Source organism: Phocoena sinus, chromosome 8, assembly GCF_008692025.1.
Source record: "Phocoena sinus isolate mPhoSin1 chromosome 8, mPhoSin1.pri, whole genome shotgun sequence".
In the NCBI taxonomy this organism is placed as follows: domain Eukaryota; kingdom Metazoa; phylum Chordata; class Mammalia; order Artiodactyla; family Phocoenidae; genus Phocoena; species Phocoena sinus.
In genome coordinates, this window is record NC_045770.1 from 64,965,589 (window position 1) to 64,980,136 (window position 14,548).

General features: G+C 44.3%; 1 protein-coding gene across 10 annotated transcripts in view; it reads right to left on the reverse strand.

Moving 5' to 3' along the window:
* MRVI1 (murine retrovirus integration site 1 homolog) overlaps nucleotides 1-14,548 on the reverse strand; it is a 118,339-nt gene that overhangs the window by 26,949 nt on the left and 76,842 nt on the right. For all 10 annotated transcript variants that reach the window (XR_004351068.1, XR_004351067.1, XM_032639994.1 and 7 more), the window contains 5 exons: nucleotides 9,425-9,548; nucleotides 5,746-5,776; nucleotides 3,211-3,351; nucleotides 2,593-2,724; nucleotides 437-578 (listed from right to left, as the gene is read on the reverse strand). Coding sequence is in view for 8 of the 10 variants with exons in the window: in XM_032639994.1 (XP_032495885.1) it covers nucleotides 437-578; nucleotides 2,593-2,724; nucleotides 3,211-3,351; nucleotides 5,746-5,776; nucleotides 9,425-9,548 (570 nt within the window). In the remaining 2 variants the exon portion in view is untranslated. The remainder of the gene's footprint in view (nucleotides 1-436; nucleotides 579-2,592; nucleotides 2,725-3,210; nucleotides 3,352-5,745; nucleotides 5,777-9,424; nucleotides 9,549-14,548) is intronic.

The following is a 14,548-nucleotide window of genomic DNA, read 5'->3' on the forward strand; positions in this document are numbered from 1 at the left end:
ATGATCATGTCATTTCCCTGATTAAAATCTTTGGTTGGATCCCTAATGCTTTCCAGGATAAAGTGCAATTTCCTTAGCATGTGCTGCCCAAAGTGGGGACCCCAAAGCACAAAGGTTGTAAGGTTTGGGGTGTGCCACTCTCACAAAGGAGGTTGAATTCTTGCAGCCTATGGGCTTTGCATCAGTGATCAGCTTCTCTGGTTACTTTTATCAGGAGTTGCTTGGGGGCCATTCATGCTTTCTGGTTCCAGGCCCCCAAGCTCACAGGAACAGTGACTGTGAGGCCCCTGTGGGCAGCATTGGGCCAGGCAGCAAGCTTTGCTCACCCTAACACAGGTCCTGGGGCTGTCCCATAGGTATGATCCTAGCCTGGATCCATCAGGGACCCAATATTACAGGGCCAAGGTCAGGGGTGGACAGGAACCCAGTTTCTTACCAGAGGGGCCACAGCTGCGGCTTGAATTCTGATTTGCAAGTTTTTTAAACTCCATGAGCTCTGCATGGTCCTTCTCATATGTCCTCTTCAGGTTCTCCACATACTGCATCATCACTTCTGTTGCTTTCGACATGCGCTTTTCCTGCAGGGAAGAAGAGTGTGAACACACAGGGCATTTGGATGAAAAGCTCATCAGCACTGTTTGCTCTGAGCCAAGCTCTGGGCTGGGGGACTTGAAAGGATACAAGGACCAATCAGACGTGACTCTGCCCTCTGAGAGTTTGCTGTTGGGGATGTGAGTTGAGACAGGGGCTCGGGCACCTGCACTCAGGGATAACAAGGACAAGCCCAGCCACAAAGCCTCAGGAGATGAGAGGGAGCAGAGTCATCTCTGCTTGCAGAGAATGGGTCAGGGGAGGCTTCTTGAGACGGAGTGAAGTGCTGTAGCGTCTGGGCACATAGCTATGGGCAGGAGAGACAAAGAGCATTAGCCAGGGAACTCCAAGAGCCAAGGTCCAGAGGCAGGCCATCACAAGGCTTCTATTGAGGTGAGGATTTCCCCTCCAGACAGGATCCTTTGCAGAGTGAAAGGGGGTGCCATCACGAATTATGCTGGGACAATAAACATATACCAGAATTGTCTGGAAAGCCAGGAAAGCACAGGTCATCCTACTCATGTAGGAATCAGCAAATGGCTGAGTTTGTTCGCAAGAAGAAAAGGTGAGTTAGGGCTGGGTTGTGAAGGACCTTGAATGCTAGACTAAGGAATTTGGACTTATTCTGAAGGAAGAGGGGAGCCATCGAATGTCTTAAAGTAAGGGAGTGTCATAATCAGGTCGCCAGTGGAGACTGGACTGAAGGGTGTGAGACTGGTGGCAGCAAGAGCAACAAGAGAAGAGAGGATGAGTGCCTGAACCAGTCCAGTGGAACCAGAGAAGACAGTGAGGACAGAGACACGGAAGCCACTTGGAGAAGGGTGAAGGCTGGAGTGAGCCGTGCGTGGGCTGAGAAACACTTTCACGAGGGCTGTGCAAAATGGGGAAGAGTCTTCTCTACTGACACCCCGTGGATCCCTCAGAGATCCTTGCCCGTGGCCTGCCTGTCCACAGAGGGACACGCTCAGTGACTGTCCCCTGGACAAAGTCCCCACAGCCCTGAGCTGAGACCAGCCACTTCCCTAAAGCACTCCCTTTGTTGCTGCTCCCAGCTGGAGTGGCTTCCTGGGTGCTGCTGCTGAGTTGGGTGCCCTTTCGCCGGAAGCACACGGGTGGGACAGCCCCGTGGCTTGTCCTTCCTTCATTCTATGAGAACTGCCCAGGGTTGGGCCCCAGGAACACCCCTGTCATGCAAACCACGCAGCAGGACATGGGTCCACAGTAACAGCAACAGTGATAACGACATCCAGGTGCTTTACAAGTGGCACAGTGCCCTGTATGGCAGATACTGTCAGCATCCACATTTTACGGTTGGAGAAGCTGGAGCACAGAGGCCCAAGGCCACACAGTGAATCCTTGTGGAGCCAGGATGAGAACTCAGGCAGTCTGACCCCACCCCACCAGGCTGGATCAGGGTGGCACCCTGAGTGCCTCACGACTTCAAAGTGGCTGTGAGGGAGCCAGACTTGGGCCTGCACCCCAGCTTTGCCCCACGCTAGTGCTATTACCTTTCTGAGACTTCACGTCTTCATCAGGGGATAAGATTATTTACTTTACAGAGTTGCTGGGAGGATTAATGAAACAAAGCAGTTTTTCCTAAAGCACATTTTGCCAAATACTAGTTCTCTGGGAGTTGAATAGGTATTTTGTGGGAACAAGAAGGGGGAAGTGATTCTTTACTCAAATACATTTGAGAAATATGTCGGTAGTGTTAAACAGACTTTTTCATTACAAGACTTCTCAAAGCCTTGCTTATGCCAACATACATTAGAAATCTCCAACAAAGGAAGGTAGTATGCAGCAGTTCTCAAATGTAGGTATCCATAGAAAGCTTTTTCTGGGGAGCTCCTCAAGAATATAGTGGTCCATCAAAAATACACTGAGACGACTACAATTATGAACGTAGGATGTCTGGCACAGAGGAAGCCATCAATAAGCAGTATCTGTAGTTGCCACTGCTTACATCACTGCTCCAGTTACTGCAGACAGAGCAGAGCTCACCTGGCGGACGGCCCCCACCATCTCGGCTCGGCTGGAGAGGCGGGCAGCCAGGCGGTGCAGGACAGCGATGTCCTCCAGCAGCTTCTGGTAGGTCTCCCGGTGCTCACAGTGGTGCCAGAGTGAAGCTGAGGACTGAGGAGGGAGAAGGAACATCACATGGGGTCCTCACAGACCAAGACTTGACCAGGGCTGTCACAAGATGAGCCCTGGCCCCATCCTGGCCGAGAGGAGGGGCCTCGGCAGGGCCCAGGCGATGGCTACTTCTGGGATTGGAGAAGCCCAATATGAACACTCTGTAGCTGGCTGGCCTGAAGGAAGGGAATCACTTCCGGGTCTCTGGTCCCCAGGGTGCTCCCTTTGCCATCCCAGGTCATCCAGCCCCCTCCTGAGAAGCTGCCAAGGGCTCAGAGGCCTTAACTACAGCCCTGAGGTAACCAAGCCTTTGGGATCTTGGCCTCAGCTCCTCCCAGCTCTGAGGAAGACTGCCTGGCTCAGGGCCTTGGCCCCATTTCTCACTTCAGGAGACTCTACTTGGTGACTGAGAAAAGCAGGAGACCCGGCACAGCCCTTGGGGAAAGTGTCTCCTGCAAGGATTCCCCAATCAGGCTCCACAATTACCGTAATGGAAGCTTTGAAGTGTTCCAGTTCCTTCTCTGTGTTCTCCTCTGTCAGGTTGCGTTCCCTTTCCGCCTGGTTAATTCTAGATTCTAAGGTGTAGCTGTCATTTCTAAAGGCCAAGGACAGTTGTACAAACACGTTCTGTTGGGAACAAGAGTGTTGGAGAGGTGCTAGGAGGAGTTAGTGCTGGGAGCAAGGCTGCCGGTGGATTTTTTGCTCAAGGATTTTAAATCAGCTCCTGGAACCAGCCCCCAAAGCAGCCAAGAACAAGTGAAACTCTCCCTTAATGAAGTAAGCTGCACAAAAGATGGCGAAATAGTAACCTGAGGTCCATGCTAGGTCCTTCCCAGGACCAGAAGACCAAACACATTTTACTGAAAAAGAATAAGAGAATAACACTTTGCTTTTTCCTGAATGTCAAGACATAACATCCTGTATACGGGTTTAGATAAACTCAGGCCAACACAGCTGATTGCATAAGCCGTTTGGATTCATGCTAGGATTTATGGCATGTGGGTTTTGGAGTATTTCACATGAAACCACTGTATTTAAAGAAACCCCACTTGAGATGTAAGCCTGTTGACTCAAAGCAAACTTCAACCAGCATCTTATCTGAATATTCCAAATCCTATGCTGAAAGCAGCTTTTACAAGCTGCCAGGAGATTAAACATAGCCAAGTATGATCCTGTTAGGAGAAGCTTTCTGGAACAAATATTCCATGCCAAAAATGCAGCCTGCATGAATGAACTTTGAAAGGTGGTGTTGATCAGACATGGAATTCCTGGTCTAATAGGAAACTACTGGGGAGGAGAAATAGACAGATGGACTCTACACAGGAAGGAAGCAATGGCCTTCATTTTTACAGCCCTCATTTACCTCGCCTGTGTCAAGTGGTAGAAGATTTACACCCTTAGGGTGAGTTGATTTTGCCTGAGCATCTGAAGTTCACGTAACATGGCCCACGGTGGGCAGACATCTCCAGACGGAGAACTGAAGACCCTGAACTGCTCGATGATGATGATGATGAGGGCCACGTTGAAAGCTACTCCCTGTTGAGTATCTGCTATACAGCACTGGCAGGAGTTTTACGCACCTTAGCTTGTTTAATCCCTCAACAGTCCTCTGCCATAGGAACTGTTATGTCCACTTTATGGGTAAAGAGACCGAGAGCAGAGAGGTCATTAACTTGTTCAAGGTGTCACAAGGGAGTGGCAGAGCCAGAATTCAGCCTCAGACGATCTTACTCCAAAGCCTGTGCTCCTCTCACCGTGCTGAGCACAGATTGTGTCAGCACACACCTGAGGACAGGAGCGCACCCTTAACCAAAGTGCCCGCGGCCATCACCACCAGCGTCAGTGGGTGGGGATTCTCTGTCTTGCCCAAGCCTCAGTCAAGTTTATCAGTAATGCTCAATATTTAGTTCTCTATAACTGGGTTATCCCCTTAATGGCAGTGTGCTATAAAGAGCCCTGAAGTCAGTCAGAACACTTGACTCCAAATGCTGATTCTGCTAAGCACTGGGTCTGGGATCTCAGATAACTTATTTAATCCCTCAGTTTCCTCCTTTGTTCTGCTACCTGCTCTACCAGTTTCTCAGAGCTGATGGGCGGGGGGGGGTCAGCTGAAAGGATGGATATGTGTGTGCCAAAGACTGTAAGTTCTATGTCTGTGTGCCAGGTAATTGTTACTATCTGTGCCAGATATTTTACACCGTCCATCTCCCTTTGCTTATGTGGTCCACTGGGTCTCAGTAAGTGTATGTTCATTTTCTTGTTATCAAGGGTAAATTGTAAAATCTTCCATCCTCCCAACCCGGAGTGAAGTATTCTGGAATCATCCATGTTCTTGCTCCCTTCCTTCTATCAATTCCAATGTAATTGTCACGGAAACAAACTACTGCTGGTGCCAGAGGTCCTCACTGTCTCACCTCCGATGCATTCTCTTTGACCATCTACCCCTTCGACAGAATGAAATGCAAATTCCTCTCAGCTCACTCACCAGCCCCATTGGGACAGCTTCTCTACAGAGACAAGGAGGCCCCGAGGAGAATCATGGGAGAATCAGGGAAGGTGGGAGAGCTGACAGCATAGCCACCACCTTGGCTGAGCTGGCTTCCTTACGTCTGAAACCCTCAGAAGGAAAGCACCTTCTTCCTCCAGACCAAAGTCTGAAATGTGAAATCTGACCATCTTTTAATAATTTTGAAATAAATTTGATTCAGTTCTGCAGCCTCCCAGCTGCTCTGTGTATCTAAGTCATACTTTTAAAGAAAACAAACAACCGTCGAAGAAATGTGGAACTTCCAGCTACCGTCTCATCCCTGAGGAAATTTGTCAAAATCTTCCATTAACTGGAGTGGTGGTCGGGGGCTTGGTGGCTCAATAGGGCTGATCACGATGCCCATATTCCCCCCATGGCCACTCATTCTCATGTTTGTATAAAAATGTCAGGAGCAGAGGCTGGAGAAGGAAATGTTTTGAATGAACCCACTCAAGCTCAAGTACTCAATTTCATAAAACACTGGAGTTACTTACCTCAACTTCCTTTTCAGTGAGTGGAGGGGCACTGTGAAAAAGAAAAGACATGCAAATGAACTTTATCCAACCTTTGAAATAAACCAAAAGGTGCCTTTGAACAGCACGCAGACCAGGTGTTTCCAGGAATTAGAGTAAGCAGGGCTGGCAAGATGGAAAAGATGCAGGGTACCCTTTGTGTGAGTTCTGTAACCCGTGAGATATTCGCCAAGATAGTGACTCCTGCAGAGGAAGTATGGCAGAAACTATTAGATCCTGGGGTCAGTGCTCCACCAGTGCCTCTACTAAGTGTGACTTTGGATGAGTTATTTAATCTAAGTTACTTAATCTCATCTGTCAATTGGGAATAATATCTATCTTGCAGGAGTCTTATAAGGAATATATATATGTATGTATAAATGTGTATATATATGTGTCTATATTCACCTATATATGACATCCACACGTGTATGTATGTGTATATATATGTACACATGTGTATATTCATATGACATCCACACTCAGCGGGCACTCAGGAGATGTTTATTATTATGACTAACTCACAGGCATGCTGTGAGGATTTAATAAAAGACTATACAAGCTATATACTTCATAAGTTGTATACATCTGAACAGCCATTATAATTTTTCTGGGGCTGCCCAGGTCTGCAAAGCCTGACCCTCCTCCTGCCTCTGAGGGGTGTGACAAGGGTGCATGTGAGCCAGAGAATAGATGGTAGGGAAGAGTGGCCAGAGCTCTTCTCCACAGCAAGAGCCTCTTCTGATGGCTGGAATCAGAGTTTGGCCAAGAGAGCCCCAGCTGGTGCAGAGGGTGCGGTTCCCACAGCAAGCATCCTCCACTCTGCACCCTTGCTCGGCTGCTGCTCTGGCTGGTGACTAAAGCAAGCCCTGCTCTGAAACCCGGACGACGTAAATAATGCACCAGGCCCTTTCCCATGCTGGTGTGGGAGAACGGGGAGGAGTCCTACTGGCGTCACAGGACTTGGCAACCAGCATGCCATCGATAAGGTTCTCAGGAAACACAGCTTCCTCCCTTTGACGGGTGTGGAGGGACCCCGAGAGCAAAGGTAGGGGTCAGCAATCTCTGCAAGGGGTTGGTTCTCACCCCTGACAAGGGACTATGTGAACCTTCCTGTCAGGATGAGGCAACAAGACCCCATGGCCATCAAGTCAGCAGAGTACAGAGCATGAGATAAACAAGTACAAAGCTGTTTGAGGCTTGCAGTTCTGGCCACAGGCCCACCCATCAGGCCCTTTCCTCTGGGGGCCAGCCAACACAATCTCAGCTGTTATATAGGACATGCACATCTTGCTTAAATGGGTTATCAAACTCACTGAGCTTGCGTTTGATTCCTGGCTTTGTTTGGATATTATGTGAAAATTACGTTTTCATCAATTATTAACCAAACTTACTTTTCTACCTTGATTACTCACGTTCTGCTTTTTTGCTATAGAACGCATTTTTGAAAAATGTACAAGGCCCTGAGGACCCAGGGAGGTGTGGTTTAGGTAAAGAAGCCACATGACAAGGTCAGCTCCTGAAGCAGAGAGCTATGCCTCATGAACTGGCACAGGCAGGGAGGGGCAGAGCCATTACCCTCCAAAAAGGTGGAGGCCTAGCAGGTGACGTACAAGGAGACCACTCTGGATGTGTCTCAGAATTCAAACTGCCTTAATAGGCCTTAGAATAAAATCAAAGGCCTCTGTGAACTGGCCCCTACCGGATTCTTCCCACTCTTCAGCCACATTCGCCATTCTGCTCTTCAAACACACTTACGTTGTTGTGGCCCCAGGGCCTTTGCATTTACTGTTCTTTCCTTTTTCTCATGCTCTTACATTTGCAATTCAGTAGTTTTTAGTATATTCATAAAATTGTACAACCATCATTACAGTCAATCTTAGAACTTTTTAATCCTCCCAAAAAGGAACCCTATACCAATTAGTGGTCACTCTCCCAATCCCCAGCCCTACACAATGACTAATCTACTTTGTCTCTGTGGATTTCCCTATTGTGGGTATTTCATATAAATGGAATCATACAACACATGACTGATTTCTTTCACTTAGCATAATGTTTTTGAGGTTCATCCATCTGGTAGCATATATAAGTATTTCATTTTTATGGCTGAATAGTATTCCATTCTATGGATATATCCGATTTTATTTATTTATTAGCTGATGGACATTTGGTTTGTCTCCATTTTTAGCTATTATGAAAAATGCTTGTTATTGAACATTCACATACAAGTTTTTGTGTGGACATATATTTTCATTTCTCTTTGTTATATACCTAGGAGTGGAATTGCTGGGCCATACAATAACTGTATGTTTAACTTTTTTTTTTTTTTTTTTGCGGTACGTGGGCCTCTCACTGCCGTGGCCTTTCCCGCCGCGGAGCACAGGCTCCGGACGCGCAGGCCCAGCAGCCACAGCTCACAGGCCTAGCCGCTCCACAGCATGTGGGATATTCCTGGACCGGGGCATGAACCCACGCCCCCTGCATCGGCAGGCGGACTCCCAACCACTGTGCCACCAGGGAAGCCCTGTTTAACTTTTTGATGAACTGTTATTCCAAAGTGGCTGTACCATTTTACTGAGAATTTCAATTCCTCCATATTCTCACCAACGTTTGTTATTGCCCATCTTTTTTATTAAAACCATTCTAGGGTTATAAAATTATATCTCATTTTAATCATTTATGATAAATGATAAATCATTCATTTAATGAATTTATCATTTATTATTCATGATAAACCATTTGAATTTGCATTTCCCTAATTACTACTGATGCTGAGCATCCTTTCATGTGCTCATTGACCCCCATATATATTCTTTGAAGAAATGTCTATTTAAATCTTCTGCCCACTTAAAAAAATTAGTTGTCAATACTACTCAGCCATAAAAAAGAATTGAAATTTTGCCATTTGCAGCAACATGGATGGACGTGGAGGGTATTATGCTAAGTGAAATAAGTCAGACAGAGAGAGAAAAATACTATATGATACCACTTATGTGGAATCTAAAAAGATACAACAAACTAGTGAATATAACAAAAGAAGAAGCTGACTCACAGATATAGAGAAGAAACTAGTGGTTACCAGTTGCGGGGGAGGTGGGGAGGGGCAAGATAGGAGTAGGGGATTAAGAGGTACAAACTATTATGTATAAAATAATCTATAAAGACATATCGTACAACACAGGGAATATAGCCAATATTTTATGATAACTATAAATGGAGTATAATCTTTAAAAATTGTGAATCACTCTGTTGTATACCTGTAACATATAATACTGTACATCAACTACACTTCAATTAAAAATTTTTTAAATTAGTTGTTTTTTTTATTGGGTTATAAGAGTTCTTCGAAGATATATTATAGAAAAAAGTCCCTTATCATATATGTGCTTTGCAAATATTTCCTCCCATTCTGGGGGTTGTCTTTTCACTTTCTTGATGGCATTGTTCACCTATGAACTCCACTTGCTCCTCTTTGAGTTCGAACCACCTCACCTGGCTCTTTATTATTCTTTTTGTTTTGGGTGGATTAGTCCTGTCTGAACTATTGGACTTTGACCCTTCTGGGGTCAAAAATCAAGTCTGGTGCTCCTGTGTCCTATCTACAATTGACTACAGGGGCCACCCAATGTGGGGTCTTGTGCAACCCATGCCCCAGTTTTACCTTCCAGGGAGAGACTTGTGGACCCGCAGTTTGCGAAGCAGCACATCAGAAATATTGGGCATGACATCCAGGCCACTCTTTGACTCTTCTTCCTCAATAGCTGGGGAGAGTTCAGAAGGGGGCCCTGAAAAAAAAAAGTGTTTAATTTATAAAATGTAATACTCTTGGCAATTTGCTTCAGGGGGTAAGGAATAGCTTTAACATTTATTGGAACCTGGTTATATGCCAGGGGTTTTATAATTGTTATTTTATCCTCACAATGACCCAATGAGCTAGACCTTAATCATCCCATTTTTCAGGTGGGTAAACTAAGACTCAGCAAGATTAATAACTTGCTTAAGGTCACAGAACTGGTAAATGGCATAGGCTTCAAATAATTCTATCTGCTCTAAGTTCTATGTTCTTCCCATTGCTCTCCATAGTACCAAGCAGGCTCTTGTGTCTGGGGTCTGAGGTTGGTTTCTGGCAACTGGAAAATTGTTGGCTCTTTGGCTATAAAGTTTGGAAAAGTCCCCTCTCTTTGGCAGGCTTCTCAAGAGGCCTGCTGCCCAACTATTCTTGCTCAGATGAATTCAGAAGTTCTATCATCTGTGTCCTACTTAGAAATCAGCATCTGGTTCCATATCCTCATAGATAGGAGTAGAAACAGGGTTTTTCCAGAGTAAAGCTAAGGTCATTAGATCTTTTACAGATCTCAGAAATAGATGCCTCCTCGTCAACAGAACCAATAAATAGCCTTTTTTTTTTTTTTTTAATCTCCTAAACCTGTCGTGGGTTTGTGCTCTAAAGGCAGAAAGAACAAACCAAGTACTCTCTTTCCCACTAATTTTTCTCCTGCTTGAAGACAGCTCTTGTACCTCTCCAAAGCTTCCCTTCTCCAGGTTGTAGCCCGATTTTCCCAACTGTTCACTGTGGCCTCTAGATACCACCCCCTGACGGCACACATTCTGGTTGTTGCTGTCCCAGAAGCCCAGATGTGCTCTAAGAAGCTCTTAGCTCAGGGGCACAGTGGCAAATGGTCTTGGCATTGACATTAGTTATTCATTTAGCACAGACTTGCTGTGCCCTACACTATGGGCTCACAGCACATTTAGGATTAAAAGCCTTGAATCTCTTTTACTTGAACCAAATCAGGTATCTTCGTCCCATACAATGGTTATTTTCCATTTGCACGCAGGACTTTTAGTTATCCATGTTTTGCCATCTTTCATGGGTTTGACCCAACAGATTTCCAGAACTGTAGTCCAGGCCAGAGATCAGGACTACGGGCAAGGTTGTGGTAGCCATCTAAATGGAGCTAAGATTGGGAGTCATGTGAATTAGAAGCCTCACCAAGGGAGACCATGCAGAGAGAAGAGGAGGTATAGTTTGGCTCCAGGTAAACAATGTTTAAATACTTTGAGCTTCCCGATAACCGAACAGTGTTCATGAGTTTTCTGGTACTCAAGGAATCCAGCAAAGTCTGGAGGACCATCTCTCAGAGTCAGGGCAGTCAGCGATCCTTCTTTGGATATGAGATTCGACTCATATCAGGTAGCTAGTTCTCTTAGTTACCTGTCACCTCTTGGGTTCTGTCCTGACACTTACTGCTATCTGACGTTTCCATGTGACAGATAGCAAACCTTGTGGTGTCTCTGGTCACACTCTACCTTTATGTATTCCCCACTGCACCCAGCAGAGAGATAATGAAGCAGTGGGCTCCTGAGAAATCTATGATTGACATAACCACATGAGGTCTAATAATCACAGGGAAGTCATACGAGGGGCTTTTGCCTAGAAAAGTCCCCTAGGTAGAACCCCACTCCCCAAAAAGGGATGGGTTTCTAGCCCTGCTAAAATGGCTGTCTTAAGAGTGATCCCAGGATTTCCCTGGTGGTGCAGTGGTTAAGAATCCACCTGCCAATGCAGGGGACATTGGTTCGATCCCTGGTCTGGGAAGATCCCACATGCCGCAGAGCAACTAAGCCCATGTGCCACAACTACTGAGCCTGCGCTCTAGAGCCGGTGAGTCACAACTACTGAGCCCTCATGCCACAACTACTGAAGCCCACGTGCCTACAGCCCATGCTCCGCAACAAGAGAAGCCACTGCAGTGAGAAGCCTGCGCACTGCAACGAAGAGTAGCCCCTGCTCGCCACAACTAGAGAGAGCCCGCGCGCAGCAACGAAGACCCAATGCAGCCAAAAATAAATAAGTAAATAAAAATTATAAATAAATAGAGTGATCCCAGAACCTGCCACCCTCCTGATCTCAACCAAATTAACAACAATAACAACAATAAAAAATTTAAAGTCAACTAAAAATAGACCAGCAACTCTCAAGTACAGGAAAAGGCAATAATCTTTAAAAATAATGGCCAGAGAAAAACAGAACTTACTAGAAATAAATGTAGAGCTCCCACCCTTGATAACCCTTTCTTCCTCCCTCAAAGAATCAGTACTGAGAGGAAGATGTGAGAGGAAACGTTGTGACAAACTTTTGTAGTCACTTTTGTGACTACAGAGCCGGGAGAGAAGTGGACCGAGGGGTGGGCAGGCAGCTGCAGAGGCGATTCAGAAAGTTTCTCTAGAGTAGAAGGATATCCATCCCACCATAAGAACACTCCAACAAGACAAAAAACTGCCTGTGCTGCTATGTGCTTTTCGTACTGAGGAGGAGGGGAGAGGAGAAGCAGAATGACAGCATAGTATTCTACCAGAGCTGATGGTCTCAAACAACACAGAGGGACTTACCAGAAAGGAAAGTAAGAGAACACAAATAAAACAATCCCTTCTGATAGAGTGAGTGACAGGAGACACATAGAAAGCCCCAACTGACGCGGTCACAACCCCTACCCCCAACCTGCACTTCTGAGAAATAGCAGAGTGGCCAAACTCTTTGGATTTTGTCTATCTTTTCCTTCCTTTATCTGGCAGAGGAGTGAGAGTGGCTGCTGGGAATAGTTGGGTTAAGTGTGGAAAATAAACACCTGGGCAGATTGTCCCTATAATTCTACCCTGAACTGGTGAAATAATCCATGCCCCACTACTGCCCACCCAAGGGAATAAGATATGCCCCCACTTCAGTGGAATAAATTCAAGTGTTAGACTATTAACAAAGTTATAGAAAAAGAGCAGAAACCAACCCACAACACCACTATCCACAGCACCAGCTGAACTTCCTCTTTTCCCCCACCACCCAAGCAGTGACAACGCAGACACAAAATACCCAGTCCTCAACTAAGAGCTGCCAGGAGGACAGAGATCTCAGAAAAGGTAGGAAAAAGTCGGTGAAAATTGACCTACACAATATATCTAGGTCAAGAGAAAATCCAGGTAGAAATGTCCATATCAAAAAAAAAAATTAAATGAAAACAAATGGCATGGCAACTACACAAAAATAGTATAGTCAAAAGAGGAAGGAAAGAGGAGAGGAAGGTATAAAGGAAAGAAGAAAAGAAACATGCTGGAGACAGATGTCAGAATAGAAACATAGATGCAAGAAACACATAAAATGCATTTTTGTGCAAAATGTATACCACAAATGTCTTGACTCAAGGAGAAATTAGAACCTGAAAAGATGAAAATAGGAATCAGAGGTGAGATGAGAGCATTGTACAAAATGGAAGATTATTACCATTTAAGGAAATAAACTGAAGACCAAAATAACAAAATGAAGCAAAAAATTCTAAAAATATAGAACTAACCAATATGTTGGAAATATGCAGGAATAAAACAGATAGAGCCTCAAGCTGAATTAGTGGTGGAGATTGAGATGAGCACAAGGAAGTAAACAAGGAAAGAAAGATTAAAGTATTGAGAGGTAGAGTAATGGACCTACAGTGGAGACACTGATGAGAAATTTACAGATTATGGTGGCTCTGAAGTAGTGAAAAAACAAAAGGAACAAAGAACACATTCAAAGACATAAGAGAAGAAAAAATTTCCTCCACTGAGAGAAAAGCTGAACTTGCAGACTGAAAAAGCACACCAAGAAAAAAAAAAAAAAAATATATATATATATACATATATATAAAACCTTACTCTTTTCTATGCATGTATATATATCTTATATAGATCCATAGCTATATATGAACATAAAAATGCTTCTCCAACTACCCTCATAGAAAGAGTAAGTAACCTACAGGGAAAGGTAAGGGTTGAGAGGTGCTGGAAATAAGCTGGTCTCAGACTTCTCTACAACACTGAATACAGCGTAACATCTACAAAGCTCTGGGGAAAAGAGTGATCCAGAATTTATAACCATCTAAACTGTCCTTCAAGAATAAGAACATTTTCAAACATGCTAGAATTCAAGGAAAATGCACCTCTAAGCCCTTCTAGGAAAACTATTGGATGATGAAATCCAGCTAAACAAGACATAAATCAAAATCATAAGCTTGGGAATTGTGAGCCACAGTAAAGGGACTGGTGGTGAACATTAAATTCGCTTACATATAAGCTTAAAGCTAAACAACTATGGAAATTATGGTTATAGAATGGAATATAAATGTTACAACCTTGAGAGTATAAAAAGAATAACTTATCATTTGTATAGGTGGAGATGGAAAGGTTAGGAAGAAATATGAAAGTGGGAAGAAATACTGCCGTTCTTATCTTTCCCTGCAATAATCCAAACTTGAAATATGTAATATAAAAATGAACCTCAATGACTCTAAACCCTTAATGCATTTCATAATATCTATTTTAAAACTTTTTAAAACTAACCTCTTTTTTTTTTTTTGGAGGAAGCAATTACCAAAATTCAGCAAGCCCTACAGTTTCACTTCACTTTAATTCAAGTTCAATTAAATTTTCATACTTTTTATTTAAAAAAAGTATATGGAGCAATCTATAATCTCCCTCATTCCTTCTGTATTTGTAGGAAAGGGGATGTTTGATGTAAGCGATTTTTACTTTCTTCTTTGTATTTTTCACTGTTAGTTGAATTTTTTGATAATCGACGAGCTATTTTTAATAAAAACAGTAAAATTATTTTTTAAAATATCTGCCTATACCACCTCATTCCAATGAAAGCTTTTGTTTCTGGCAATCTCCAGGACTTGGAAAAGTAACTTTGGTGGCTTCTGGTTAAAGATGTGCTGAGGTCCAGGATGATCCCCCAAAAGGTCAAAGATATTTGACC